The sequence below is a fragment of the Squalius cephalus genome (assembly GCF_949319135.1).
Source record: "Squalius cephalus genome assembly, chromosome: 15".
Taxonomy (NCBI): domain Eukaryota; kingdom Metazoa; phylum Chordata; class Actinopteri; order Cypriniformes; family Leuciscidae; genus Squalius; species Squalius cephalus.
The window spans coordinates 28387449-28403382 of NC_137136.1; the positions used below are offsets into that span (position 1 = coordinate 28387449).

The window sequence follows — 15934 nt, forward strand, 5'->3', positions numbered from 1 at the left end:
AGCTTTTCCACACAGATTTTGAGAATTGGCCAGCTAAAAAAAATAGGCCAAAGAAGTAGACTAATGGCTAGTGTCCGGGAGATGCGAGGTACGTTCATATTTATGAAATAAACATAACTGATTTTGTCTAGTCTACACCTAAATACATTTCCAAGGACCCCCTAATAATAACAGTGATTAAGCCCAAATGTGGGTGGGGGTAATGAACACAATATGTTTGTTTGTTTTTTGCCCAAATGGTCTCCACTCTATGCATTTTGTAATAATACAGCAACATATATTTTAACTGACCGTATTTGCCAGAAAATAAGTCGCATGCACCTGAGTGCAAGTCACACCGGATCATGTTGAGAGAGAAACGCATTTTAATATTAGCCTATTCAGCAATAGTGTAAAAGACCTGTAAATAAAATACAACATTTACACGATAAACACTATTAACATATAGGCTCGCGCACACGCCGCACTGTCTTCACTCGGACGCGCGCTTCAATCCGTTGCGGATACTCTCTATTCGTTCTGGTGAAATCACAAAACATAATGCACACAAACGTGCCCCTGCTTGATATACAACCACTGATGAACATAATCGGTTTTGATGAGGGAAAAAAATTATTATACGAGAAAAAAAAACAACAACTATGCGACAGTGGAGTAGAACCCAGAACCTCTGACACAGTTGGTGAAAATTCTACCACTGGACCATTAAGTTACACATTCGTAAGCGGTGGATCTATGTATTTATGCCTGATAACATATATCAGGTTACATCTCATTAAAGACAAATTAAACCCCATGTAGCCTACTATTTAAATCGATTGAAGGTCATCGTAATGTTATTGTACATATATCTGATTTAGCATTTTATTAGCAACCGCTTTATCCATGCAACTGCTGCAGCAGACTATTATTAGAATATTAGAAATCTAATACTCAAGCTGTTTTCTCATTTTTCTACTCTTAATATTAAATAAAAAACGACTGAGCGAAAGATACACGGATTATCTTGAACCACCACCGCGTTTGCGGCAGAAAACTACTGCAGTGCAGCCAAAATGCTCTGTTCGACTTATCTGAGATCATTTATTCTTCCCTGTGGATGACCTGTGACCTACTTTCTGTAAGACCTGAATTTTTGAGATTGAATTTTTGAGATTGAATTTTAGAAAACTGAATTTGAAGATCCGAATTTCTTCATCTTGAAAACTTGAATCTGTATTTTTTTAAACTGAATATTTGCAGTATAAGAATTCAGAACAAAAAAAAACTAGCTGTTTGAAAATACATGTCTATAAAATTCAGCCATAAAAACATTTCAATTTGTTAAATTTCAAATGTTCAATATTCGTTTAAAAAAAATCAAATTCAGACCTATTTTTACACTTGCAAATAATTCAAATTTACACAATTCAAATTCAAATCATTTAGTCATATTCAAATTTACACAATTCAAATTCAAATCATTGTCATATTCAAATTTACACAATTCAAATTCAAATTATTTTGTCATATTCAAATTTACACAAATCAAATTCAAATCATTTTGTCATATTATAAGCTCCATATATTATCACATAGCCTACTGTTTATGCGGTTTCGGATGCAGACTTTCAATCAGGTTTGCCTTTACAAAAGAATGGTTACCACATTAATTCATAACAACTTGACAGCTGTTTGTCATGTGACAACACTTTAGTATACTAGGCTACTCTGAAACATTATTTGTTGCATATACTATTTCACACACTATTCTGTATGCGCCACAGGGCAGTAAGCAGCAAGTTAGTGTGCCATTCCGAACACAGCTTCTGTCAATCGGAACGCCATAGTGTTTCGAAAGTGCCCATCACTAGTTTGAGGATTGGCCTCTTATACTTGCCGTATTGCCGAGGTTAAAGGTGAAATGTGTCAGCATGGCGCTCTGAAAGCAAAACAACGCGAATATAACCGATCAAAGAGCAGAACAACTCTATATTTTCCTTCAAACTCCCACGGATTTCTCAGTGTTTTCCAATACCGATTGATTTTGGCGTCTTTCCAGTAAGTACGCACTCTTGGACTGTCTATATAGAGTTTGTTTGAGGTAAACACATGGGTTTTCGTCAGTGGATATCCGGGGCTTATCCTAGACACATTCATGACATGTGTCATAATACACGACTCAGATACACTTTAAGATATGTTTAAAAGTTATATTGGCAAAGCGTGTGTTATTTAAGAGAGGTAACGTTAACTTAAATCTTTTTTAGCGTCACATCGAGTTAAACTGAAAACGTATTCTTACAAAGAAAGATACCAGTCAAAGGACCCTACAAACACACACGTGTGTTACACGCACACAAACACTGGTTTAAAGCCAAGTAAGTTAACGTTAGAATTAAAAACGCAGGTTACGCTTATATTTGAAGGAGCTCTTGTATGCATTTAAACTGCAATTAGCCTTCAGTTGCATAACAAATTATGTGATTAATTTTTTCAATAATAAAATTGGAATATAGGATATGAAGTGATAGAAAAAAATAGAATGGTACTTTTAAATATTAAACAAACCACCAGTAGGTGGCGGCAAATCACCGTCCTTAATGAGTGAGCCATTGAGTCTTTTAGGGGCTGGTTTACACGACACCATTTTTAACAAAAAATGTAAGACCTTTTATGTCGTCTTTTAAAACTTTTAAAAACGGGATTCAAAGTGCAAGTTTTTGAAAACGAAACCCTTATCTCCGTGCAAACTACAAAAACACGAATCTGAGAAAACGGTGATGTCCTGCACATGCGTAGGCTATGATGTGTTTAGTCTATAGGCTTTTTTTTCTTCTTCAAATGAAAGGATACAGATATTAACAGCATACAGACATCATCACTAGTGGTTATAAGAATTGCAAAAATCAACACAATCTAACATTTTGTCGTCATGAAAAATGTAAGGTTCCTTACAACAGACTCATGGATTTGTTTTCGAAACCTTTGCTTAAAAGGTTTTGACATTTTATTAAAGGAAGTAAAACGGCACTTTATATCAGAGGAGAACATTCTAAAATTGAGATTACAGTGAATCTTTCTGCTGGCTTTGTGAAGATGAAATTTACCCAGAAGACAAAGTAATAATACAGTATTATCAAGATTAACATCCTTGGAATGAAAATCGGACAAAAAAAGTATAAATGATGTAATTTGTGTCTATAGGCATGTGTGTTTGGCTGGAGTGCACTGTAGAGTAAGATAATGCGTATGTGCGTATTTCTTTACACAATGTTTTTAGCACCTCGTTGTCGTGCAAATACTCCAATTCAATCGATTTCAGTTAAAAAAAGGTGGATTCATTCAGGAACGAAGCAACTGACTGTCTTTATGAATGGGTTAGTGAATCATTAGCATTGTTTACAAAATAATTTGTTATCGGACTAGTTCCACAGTCGGAATAAAAAAGTCACATGTAACCATGTCAATCTGAATGAATTGTTCAAATTTAAAAATAAATTTGCACCGTAAGGGGTGGTTTAAACCTTTTTGTAGTTCTTTGATAATAGGACATGTGAACACTGGATCGGATTGAAAACCACGCAACATGGCTTTGTTTGGAACCATTTTCGTTGGGGAAATACAGCGAAAATAAAATAAAAAATAGTATTAAAAAATCGGACAAAAAATTGTCTCTACGCTTTAAGTCACTTAATATTAACTTCTTGTTCATTAAATTGTTGCCCTGACATGAAGAAAAGTCTGGCACAGACCATGCTTATAAAACTACACACGGAGTGTTAGTGTATAATCGCTCTGTGCGTGTGTTTTAAAAAGACTGCACTGCCGTCAGATGTTCAAAACTGCAAAGCAGACTCATAATTTAAAAGTGAATTAGAAAAAAGAAGCTGCAAATAGCCTAATTTGACAGATGTTGAGATCAGTATTCTAGCCAAACTACAATGCAACCAATAAGTTATACATAATGTTACAGATACCTGAAGCAGCTACTTGCTATTGAAATAATGGCTGAGGGTGTTTACTTCTTTATTTATTTTTTAATTTTTAAAGGGTAACTAAACCCCTGGTCAGAGCCTGACTCCACCCACTGGCAATATTTGAAAAATGCTAGAAAAGTGGGCAGACCCCAGTGGAGATAGAGGGGACGAACCGTGAGCGGGGGGGCGTGCACCAGTCTATGTGTCAGACTCTCTAAAATGGAGAGGGACTCACAGGGTCGCAAGACGACTTAAAATACATGCATCTGATGAGTTTTATCGAGTTGATGTCAATAGTGCGCGCTCTCTATAGGCATATTCATGTTTTGCCGCTATGTGAAAAAATCCAGCAAAATGCGCCAGCGCTTTTGTCGACCCCAGAGGATTAACTTTAGCCTAACCATAAATTGTGATTAAAATATATAAGATCACTCACATCAAGATGCCGCTGCGGTGGTGGAGTCCATGCAGGAGTAGCAGCGTTTGGCACTGCGTCGTTTTTCAGCGCGAGCTGTGTGGAGAAGCCCATTTCCACCTCTATTGCGTTGGAAAAGCAATCCCGCGTAAAATGCAGTTTTCACACTCACGGTCTTCCAGGCCAAGTGCATGCCTAATTTCCAAGAATGCTGGAAAGCTATGCAGTCCAGCAGTGCTGTTGCAACCAGCAACACTACACCTACGTACCCTCCTGCCCACTGTACTAAATACAGATAAATCTACGCTAGCTCAACATACTATCAAGGGCGTGGTGAGCTCGTACCAGGGGCGTGGTGAGCTGGAACCTGCTTACGTCACCTGCCACCGCTTACGTCACGTACCACCGCAAACATCCAATAGAAAAATTCAACTGCAGTAGCCACCGTTCAACCTGAAGAGGGCAGCACTAAGACGTTTTTACACCATATTGTAAAATTAAAACACTTTATACCCAAATGTCAAAAAAGTTACTCGAATCAATGAACCGCACTAATAAAGCCCCATTCTTACATAATTAACTAAAAAAAGTTGGTTTAGGGTTTAGTTACCCTTTAAACAAATTGATCTAGTCAAGTACACTCTGTCTCAGGAAATTGAGAATTAAATCCAAAAGATCTAATCTCATTGGCTAGATCATATATAACTTATCGATGGTTGGCCAGTTTATATGTCGGTCAGTACTACTACTCGCTGAAACGACTTCAGATTTTTTAAAGGGGACCTATTATGTAAAATTCACTTTTACATGGTGGTGTTTGAACATAAATGTGTGTTGGTAGTGTATGTAATATAGTACTTGTTCATAGTACTGCCTATGAACAAGCCGTTCGCAGATTCTGGGCAAAGTGACGTCACTTTGCACAGGTCCCGCCCACGTCTGTTGACGGACACTCTAGTTATAGCATAGACCCGCCCTGAGTGAGCTGTACACAGTCTGCCATTGTTGGCCATCCTTGGTGTAATGACTTTCTTCTTTCAGACCAATATAATCTGAGTTATATTAAAAAATGTCCTTGCTCGTCCAAGTCAAGTCAAGTAACCTTCATTTATATAGCGCTTTTACATAGATTTTTTACATAGAAATTACCGTAACAGATTGTTTAGGCTTTACAACAGCTCTATGATAAAGTTATTGTCCAGCAAAAGTTAGTTTTAATTGATTCACTTCCGTTGCGAAGATCATTAGTTATTAACTTAGGGCCGCTAACACGACACTGTTCTAACAGGAAAATCCTTGACGCGCTCCGGCCGCCCATCCGCTTGAAACAGTGCCTGGTGTCTCAAGAATGCACTCCTTGAAATAGGTTCGAAGGTGCAAACGATTATCCGTCATCTCTGCGCAAACCTCAAAAACGCAAACCCGCGAAAACACAGACGTCGCAACGCACATGCGCATTACCTGTTCAGTCCAAAGGTATGCGCATTTGAATATATATGTGCGCAGGCGTGTAGTCCTTCTTTACAAATCAACCCTCAATAAACTACTTGTCTGGCCTTAAAAATGTTAATACAGACACTTTTTGTCGTGTCTGCGTAGCCATGCGAGGCGGAATTATCCCGACAATGTTTTATCTGTACTGAGGTAAAGGGAAGGGAAGGAGGCCTTCACTGGGGAGAGACTAGCTGACACTTCAGGGGCCTCATTTATAACCGTTGCGTACGCACAAAACAGGCCCTGAAAGAGGCGTACGGCACTTCCGATGCATGAGTTGTGATTTATAAAAACAAACTTGACGGGAAAATTTGCGTACCTGCACGCAAACTCTGACCCATGCGTACGGACGCTTTGGAGATGGAGCAGTTTGGCGACACCGATGGTGAGCTGGAGTTAAATGTCTTTTTGGTCACTTTTAGACAGAAAATCTAAAGAAAATGATACATCTATAGAAAGATAATACAAATATAATTTCACTCACCAAGCCTATCGCTTGAAGCAAATATCCATCCCTTCTTAAATGTCCGCGCCAGTGAGCACGCAGTTTAAGTAAATAAAATAATGATTTAACTATGTTTTACTTCTGATATAAACATTTAGATTAATATATCATTCAAATTAATGGTGTTAAACACTTAAATCATTTCTGGGAAGTTACAACATTTTTTATATTCAATCAATAGAAATATTTGCTGTGGATGCAATGTTTTTGAAAACTTCCTGTGGCGTGCTATGTTTTAATGTTTGAACCACAGAGATAATTGCTTATCATGATAATATCAGATTGTCTGAGAAAATAGTTTTGTGCAAATAATGCACAAGGCCTATCTGTTTCCATTAAAAATATAAATAAATTAAAAATACAATTTGGCCAGTGGAAAAGATTGAGAAAAACTTTCTCTGAAATGTATTTTACACTATTTGATGTATGTATTCAAAAACAAGGCAAGGATAGGCTACTAGATTATTTTTATTAAAGCTGCAGTCGGCAAGTCTGGCAGATTGGTCGACTTAGCCAAAATTTTGAATGTTTTCAACTCTCATGCCCCTCCCCCACTACCAGCGAGCACCCTCCCATCGAGGTCGTGCTCGTCAGTGCGTGTGAACCAGATTTTCTGTGAACGCGTCCGTCTCTTCAGCATCGATTAACACCATGAACTCGGAGGTAGGCTGCCCTGGATAATCTACCCATACAGATGGTACTCAACCAGAATGCCTATTACCGCCGCGCCAGCCACCGCGGCAAAACTACCAGCAAAAATAAACCAGTCGCATTTCAAAGTCATTCGCGAAATGACCGCCAGGTGGCGCAAAGGGATATTGTGCAAAACAGCAGCAATTGCTGCATTTTTTTTCAATTGCCTTAAAGTCCCCATGAAATCAAAATTGACCCTATTTACTTTGTTAGCGCATATTACTAGTCTTGTGGTGAACAATTAATCCGTGCAAGTAAATATATATATATATAAAAAATTTTTTTTTTTACCATGGTAATCTTTAATCAAAATCTGAAAAGTTACTTCCGGTCTGGAATGGCGTCTTTTTCTGATGATGTAGGTTTGACGGCTTGGTTTGAAAATGCTTAACCACTCCCCTCAAACCGTTAATCTGCTATGAGCGAGAGATGGAGAGGAGGAGCGCTAAGTAAAACCCTGCCCTCTGTTCAATATTCCGTTTCACTGGGAAATACGTCATAACACTGGAGAAAAGTCGTTTGCAACTTCCGGTTCACGGGGACTTTAAGTGGGGTTAATGTCAATTTACAGTAAGGATGAAATACTACAACTATGGTAAACAGAATAGAACATTTTTATAAGGCCAGAAAAATAGAATAATAAATTAAAAATAGAGACGATAACAATATAACCTGTATTTCATATTGTAGGCCTATATAGACGTCGGTGGGCGACAAGCCTATTCCCCGGGGAGCAGTGCGATTAAAAAAACTCACACACACACACAAAAAACCCCACAAAAACAAATTTAATACCAAAAATAACAGACAAAAGTCAATTATGTGTAATGAAGCTGATTATTTGTACTATTCTATTGAGGAATGAGACGAATGAACGCTTCTCGGCTCGCTCGTGTGAGCGAACACACATTGGAACGTTTGGGCATCTGCAACGAGTAAATTCATGGCCGAGTGGTAGAACTTACGTATCGATCATTTAGATGACACGGGTTCAAATCCCGAACCAACTTGGAATACTGAATTTTTTATATTAGCCTATTAATGCATTTTATAGCCTATTATTGATGCAGAGAGATTTGTCTAGTTCTAAAACTCACCATAGTTACACCATCATTTTTTGCTTATATTTATAAAATAAAATTATCATGCATTTCCATTTTACACTAAGGAACAAATATTATGCAATGACTTTACATCTGTAGCCTATAATAATTCCAATCGTAATTTCAAAAGCAGTTCTGTTATATATATATATATATATATATATATATTGCTACTTCACCAATAAACCATATAAAATATATAAAATAAAGATATGCAACAGGCACGTTTAAACGACAAACAATAAAATCAGAACCAGTATTCTGTTACGTTCGTGGTTCCAGTGGCAGTAATGCATACACGGCTTTTCAAAATGTCACAAAGCGTTTTGAGATTGTTTTGATTTAAATGTTGAAGTTTATAATTAAGTGTTTTAGCACACCACGATGAGTGGCGCTATGCATTGTTCGAAAGCCAGGTTTTATTCTGGCATGTTGAATTAGTGTTCGACAAACACGGCGGCGCGTTCATTTGAATGAAGAGCGCTTCTCGCTCGTGTGAGCGAACACACATTGGAACGTTTGGGTACTTCGCAACGAGTGAAGTCATGGCCGAGTGGTAGAACTTACGTTTCGATCATTTAGATGATACGGGTTCAAATCCCGAACCAACTTGGACTACTGAAATTTGTATATTAGCCTATTAATGCATTTTATAGCCTATTGATGCAGAGATTTGTCTAGTTCTAAAACTCTGTTACACCATAGTTTTTTTGATTATAGCCTATTTATAAAATAAAATCACCATGCATTTCCATTTTACACTAAGGAACAAATATTATACAATGACTTTACTTCTGTAGCCTATAATAATTCCAATCGTAATTTCAAAAGCAGTTCTGTTAAAAAAAGCAGTTCACGGCTTTTAAGTTATAAGAAGTGCGCAAGTACATAAACGAATTCCGGTAGAGTTGAGGGAGCATTTTCTTTAAAAACAAAATAATTCCACCTCGTCTTGGCTGCCTCAGATTACGGGAGTAAATAGAGAGAGCTATGTGGATTAATACATCCAGCCACAAAACACCTACAACGCTTGGGAGACATTCTCGTCAGTGCAGCAGCTGTGAACTCGATCAGGGCGGGTCTATGTTGAAACGCAGTGTCTGTCAACACTCGTGGGCGGGGCCTGTGCTTAGTGACATCACTAAAACAGCATTCTGAAAACAGGTAGTTGGGAGACACTGCTGATGATTTATGGGGATTAATAAAAAAGGAGTGAGTGGATTTTTATCACTATTGGCTGGTTGTGTACACACTGCCAACACACATTTATGTCCAAACAGCATGCAAAAGTGAATTTTGCATAATAGGGGACCTTTAATTTATGAAGAGATTTGGAAGGAAGCCTATAAAACAAAGCATTACAATAGTCGATTTGTGATGTTACAAGGGCATGCACAAGCATAGCAGTGCTCTTGAGTGAAAGGACTGGATGCAGACGATTTATATTCCTAATATGAAAGAATTCAGAACGGTTAACATTATTAATATGAGTTTCAAGATGGAGTTCTGTCAAGAATGACACCCAAACTTTTAACCTGATTAGACAGAGGAACAGGGCAATTATCTATTACCACAGAAGACATATTTGACTTGGCTACACATTGAATGCGGTCTGTGAGATAGGAATGAAACCAGCTTAGAGCCATACCATTAATTCCAATAGATTCCAGTCTTCTTAAGAGTATAGAATGTGAAATGGTATCAAATGCTGCACTAAGATCAAAAAATATAAGTAATGATAAAAGACCAGAATCAGCAGCTAGTAATAGATCATTAGACATTTTTACAAGAGGAGTTTCAACACTGTGATGGGAACGAAACCCTGATTGAAACTGCTCATATAAACTATTACAAGAAAGATATTCACTATGAAAACAAAATGCCTGTTAAAAGGTTAAGTGCAGGTTTTCTCTTTTTATTCAAGTCCAAACTGTTAGAAAACAGCATAAAAAGTTTTTCAGTTTGTAAATTAAATTGAACATTTTAAGTAAATTAAACCTTTTTAATGAGATCAGGGTGATGGCATTGCAAGTGGCTTTGCATGTTTGTGGTAATACCTGTGCATTTTACATTAACCTGGCAGTTATTGTATATCACATACTCATTGTCAATTTTGTTTGTCCCATCAATGGTATAAAAGCTGAAGTGGGTCCAGGTTTGGACTTAAACATGGCTGGGGCATCTACAGTGGTGGTCAAAATTGATGGCACCCCTGATAAATCTGATAAAATGGCTGTAAAAAATAAATCTGCATTGTTTATCCTTTTGATCTTTCCTTCAAAAAAATCGAACCTTTCATTGAAGTAAAAGAATTGAAATTGGGGGTAAATCACATTATGAAATAAATGTTTTTCTCCAAAACACGCTGGCCATAATTGTTGGCACCCCTAGAATTTTTTATGAGAAAAATATCTCTGAAGTATATTCCCATTAATATTTACCTTTTTTAGCAGCACACCAGGGTGACTAGGAACATGAAATTGTCCAGCTATGACTTCTTGTTTCACAGGAGTTTATATATGAGGAAACACAAAGGCCAAATTCCCTTGCTCATCCATCACAATGAGTAAAACCAAAGAATATAGTTCTGATGTGCAGCAAAAGATTGTTGAGCTTCACAAAATAGAAAGTGGCTGTAAGAAAATATCTAAAGAATTGAAAATCCCCATTTTGACCATCAGGGCAATAATTAAGAAGTTCTAATCAACTAAAGATGTTACGAATCTGCCAGGAAGAGGACATGTGTCTATATTGTCTTAATGGACGGTGAGAAGGAGAGTTTGAGTGGCCAAAGACTCTTCAAGGATCACAGATGGAGAATTGCAGAGATTAGTTGAGTCTTGAGGGTCAGAAAGCCTAAAATTTTTTTATCAAACAACCCCTACATCTCCACATGTTGTTTGGTAGGGTTTCAAGAAAAATCCTCCTCGCTCCTCCAAAAATAAACTCCAGTATATTCAGTTGTCAGACACGACTGGATCTTCAAAAGGGACCGGATTCTGTGGTCAGATGAAACAAAAAAGGGCTTTTTGGCAGCAAACCCAGCAGATGTGTTTGGTGCAAACAGGGATGAAGAGTACCCCATGCCTACGGTTAAATACACTGCTGGATCTTATATGTTGTGGGCCTATTTATTTGCTGGAGGTCCTGGACTTGTTCAGATACATGGTATTATGGATTCTAGCAAATACAAACAGATAAAAAATCAAAACCTGACAGCCTCTGCTAGAAATCTTATAATGGGCCGTGGCTGGATCTTCCATCAGTACAACGGTCCAAAACAAACATCAAAATCAACACAAAAATGGGTAACTGAGCACAAAATGAAGCTTCTGCCATGACCGTCCCAGTTCCCTGACCTGATGAGTGGAGTGAACTGAAGAGAAGCAGCACCAACATGAACTTGTGAATCTGAAGGATCTGGAGAGATTCTGTATGGAGGAATGGTCTCTGATCTCTTGACAGGTGTTCTCTAAACTCATCAGGCATTATAGAAGAAAACTCAGATCTGTTATCTTGGCAAAAGGAGGTTGCAAAAAGTATTAAATAACAGGGTGCCAACAATTATGGCCTGCGTGTTTTGGAGAAAAACATTTATTTTATAATGTGATTTACCCCCACTTTCAATTCTTTTACTTCAATGAAAGGTTAGATTTTTGTGAATTTTTTTAATGAAAGATCAAAAGGATAAACAATGCAGATTTATTTTTTACAGCCATTTTTTATCGTATTTATCAGGGGTGCCATCAATTTTGACCACCACTGTATTTTACTCACACTGCTGTCCGCCATCCCATTAAAAACCTCTTTTTCTTAGGCTAGTTAACTTATGTTCATGTTTCATGTTTCCCTCATTCATGTGTTGAGCACCACCTCAAGGAGCCATGAAGTAGCGATGCTGGGAGCTGGCAAATCCATTTAGAGCACCTTATTTTATTAATTAAAGCATATCGATTCTCCTTTTGCATGAAGGACAATATGTTGCTCTGTCGATATTTTGTTCCACCCCTAATCGACTGTGAATGCTATTTTTACAGAATTACTCTGCGGTATTTCATCTAGTGCATTTGTTTTCATTAGATCATGCCGTCTGCTTGTGACTCTCTTGTTGATGATATCGAGGATATGGTGACCTCCTATGACCCTACTCCCCATGAGCGCCAGTTTGCCAGGAGAAGCATTGTGCCTCGCGTACGCAAGCACAAGCAACAGCCTGCAGGAGAGGAGCTTCTGACAGACAGGTCAGAAACACAACTGTCACATGCAGTCACATTACACTTTGGTCCTCTCTTTAAAGAGGCTATATGCAACTTTTTCCCCAAAATAAACGTAACAATAGCCTTTTTATTTGACCATTTATGACTCAAACATCTCCTGATGAGCATACTGACACCTTGTCCGCTCACAGTGGGTGCACCTATAAGCCTGTATCCTATTTTTCCTATTTTCTGTCGGGTCGGATTTTTCCCGCGCTGTCTGCGGATGTGACGTCAAGCGCGTTCATGTTAAACGTTTCAGATCACTCTAACGTTTTGATAAGAGAACACTTATCTCAAACAATATATGTATTTGACTGTTCTTACCTCTGTAAACATAATGTTGACCTCCTTGCAGCAGATGACTTGTGAAGTGTGCACGTACGAGAGCGAGCAGAAAGGAAGAGCAGTTCCGTTTTTTGGCCACAGGTGTCAGTCGCGAGTTTAAATATCAGAAAATCGCATATAGCCTCTTTAAACTAACCCTGTATGAAAGGTATTGTTAAAGGGATACTTCACCTCTGGGAAGATGAATGTGTATTTAAAATAGGTCATTTAAGTAGAAGAAATGTGGAGAAATTTTTGAATTTGGAGCTTTCTAGACTGAGAAAAGCCAGAAAATGTATTTTTGGCTTATGTGGATGAAAGACAACAACTCCCAGAATGCACTTGCTTCGCTGCCTTAGGAGGCCACGCCTACCGGTTAGAGAGCACAGTTGAAAACAACAAGGCTAGCCTAAGTAAGTGATGAGTTTGCCAGGGATTTAGAGACCCAAAATGTCCGGGATTCGGCTTTTGCGTTCTACAGTCGCCATTCATTCATTATGTTTACTGTGGCGAGCAGGACGAGGCTGACGGCCGCGGGAGAACGGCGCGAGGCCGGTGGCGTCATTACTGAGACGCGCCGGGTCTCCCATCTCTCACGGAGGAGCGGAAATTTTCTTAGCAAGGGTAAAACGCACATCAACCGATCACTTGTTTAGCGTTCATGTAAACACTACAGTCAGATTCACCGATCGGAATTAATTCAGTTAGATTGAAACGAGAGGTGTGCATGTAAACAATGAATGGCGACCGCAGAACGCAAAAGCTGAATCCCGGACATTTTTAACAGTCTCGCCCGCCGGACAAGTCCGGGAAAAGGAAGATGGTAACCCCTACTTACTCAGCTTTCTCCTATTATTCAGCTTTCTCCACAGAACAAGAGCATGCTAGCTTAGCTTCCAAAGAAAGACGGCTGATACTGTGTACCAGAGATGGGGGACTCGAGTCAATGACTTGACTCGAGTCAGACTTAAGTCGCAAATTTTAGGACTTGAGACTTGCTTGACAAATATTAATAAAAGACTTGACTTGACTTTGACTTGATATTCATGACTTGAGACTTGACTCGGACTTGAGGTAAATGACTCGAAATAACTTGTCTTTTTAAAAATAAATATCTGTATTTGAACGCACCGCAACAATCCCGTGACGCAGCAGGAACGCGCACTGTGTGAAAGCCGCGTGTCGTAGTGATGACGCTGAAGCGCGGGATCGTTCGCCAGCTGTGAAACGGTATGTAATGCGCAAGTTTATGATCGAATCAGAGAGAAAAAAATGCAGAAGCATGGTTTCTCGAGAGAGAAATCGCAGCTCATAAGCAAACTTAAGACGCTGCTGAGACATTAAAGTCACATCGATGTCATGTGTCTTTACGGGATTTTTACGGGTTGTGTGTGAACGCACTATCTTATTCTGGAAAATCACTGGCAGTGTGAATGAACCTAAATCAAACTAACCCGAGTCAAATCTCGGGTCACTTTATCCGTGTATTTTCCGGAATCTCTGTGTGAAAGGGGCTTTGGTCACACACCCTGACGAAGGCTCATCCGCAACGCATAGGTGTGCAAGTAACTACTTGTCACCTGATTTTAAAATATTAAAGCCATGATGAAATAAAGGCTTTCTATATATTTTTAATAATATTCGAGTGCCTTGGATTAATGATTTTTTTATGATCTGAATAATCCCTTACATACAAAAGCACAGCGAAAAACAAAACATTTCTTGAAAATTAAAATCGGGTTAAAATATGTTAAAATATGCCATATTCCAGTTTTTCTTACCTGCATACATCCCTTTGTACTGTCTAGTTATATGCTACCAATATAGTCTGCTATCCCAGGGTTGACTTGAATGTTAAAAGAAATATAAAAAAAATGTAACTGTAATTTAATAATAATTAATAACACATTGGTACAGAGTCTACCGTTCTCTGGGATTTGTTTTCATGATAATCGAATGTAAAGAGTTTTATCTCTAAAAACTGATTAGCTTATAACGCTAGTATATGGGGCATAGAGTAAGTAAAAAGAAATCGCTAGTTAATACCACTAACAAGCACCCTCATTATGCTACCGTGTTAGTGTGGGGCTATTTTGAGCCTTGTTAGTGGTATTAACTAGCGATTTCTTTTTACTTACTCTATGCCCCATATACTAGCGTTATAAGCTAATCAGTTTTTAGAGATAAAACTCTTTACATTCGATTATCATGAAAACAAATCCCAGAGAACGGTCGACTCGGTTCCCATGTGTTATTACACCCCAGGTTCATTTTCCGCCGGAGTTGTCCTTTAATAGCATAATAGCATGTGTACAGTGTCTAATAATTGGATAGTTTTTGGGGATGCACATAAAAGATTGTAAAAAGACACCTACACACAAAGAAAAAAAAACATACAGACTTTCGAACCGAACCATGCATACACAAATAAACAAAACAAAAATTCAAACTTGCAAGCACAACCATGCACACATGCAAACAAACAATACACTCTTCACTCATACACACGCACACACATTCACTCACAAATATTAATGAATCAATCACACTCAATCAAATCACCTCTCTCTCTCACACACACACACACACACACACACACACACACACACACACACACACACACACACACACACACACACACACACACACACACACACACACACACAGAGAAAGTCAAACACAACCATGGACATGCAAACAATACACCTTTCACTCATACACATGCACACACATTCACAAATATTAATAAATCACTCACTCACACAGATTAATAATGTACAATAGTCAATCCACCTGATTGACAGGTTTATGTTTTGTGTTAATTCAATTATTACTGTTTATTTCTTGTTAATCTTTTGTTAAAAAGGAAAGATCTAACTTGTTGTTAAGGATGTGTTCATGTTCCATAAAGGGGATGCCAGTTTGAAGAATGCCATTTGGTGGCATAGGAACCATTATACTTGAATTGTGAATTGTTTAATATCTTTTAATGGTCTACTGCAATGTTTGAGGCATATTTATTTTTCATGCTTTAATGTTGGCCTAATTTCAGTTACATTTACATTTTAGGCTATGTAGTTTGAAATTTTATTTCTTTTTTAGATTTTTAACCACTCAGCTGTATGTGGAAATGCATATTTAAAAAAATGTTGTTTTAACTTATTTTAATATATAAATTCTGT

The 15934-nt window shown here is 38.0% G+C and overlaps 1 protein-coding gene across 1 annotated transcript in view; it reads left to right on the forward strand.

Moving 5' to 3' along the window:
• Positions 1-1863: 1863 nt before the first annotated feature.
• The window catches only part of cdkal1 (CDK5 regulatory subunit associated protein 1-like 1), a 603253-nt gene continuing 589182 nt past the window's right edge, over positions 1864-15934 (forward strand). Inside the window, exons 1-2 of the mRNA XM_079894178.1 lie at positions 1864-2040; positions 12250-12410. Coding sequence (XP_079750304.1) covers positions 12253-12410 — 158 coding nt within the window. The 5' untranslated portion in view covers positions 1864-2040; positions 12250-12252. The remainder of the gene's footprint in view (positions 2041-12249; positions 12411-15934) is intronic.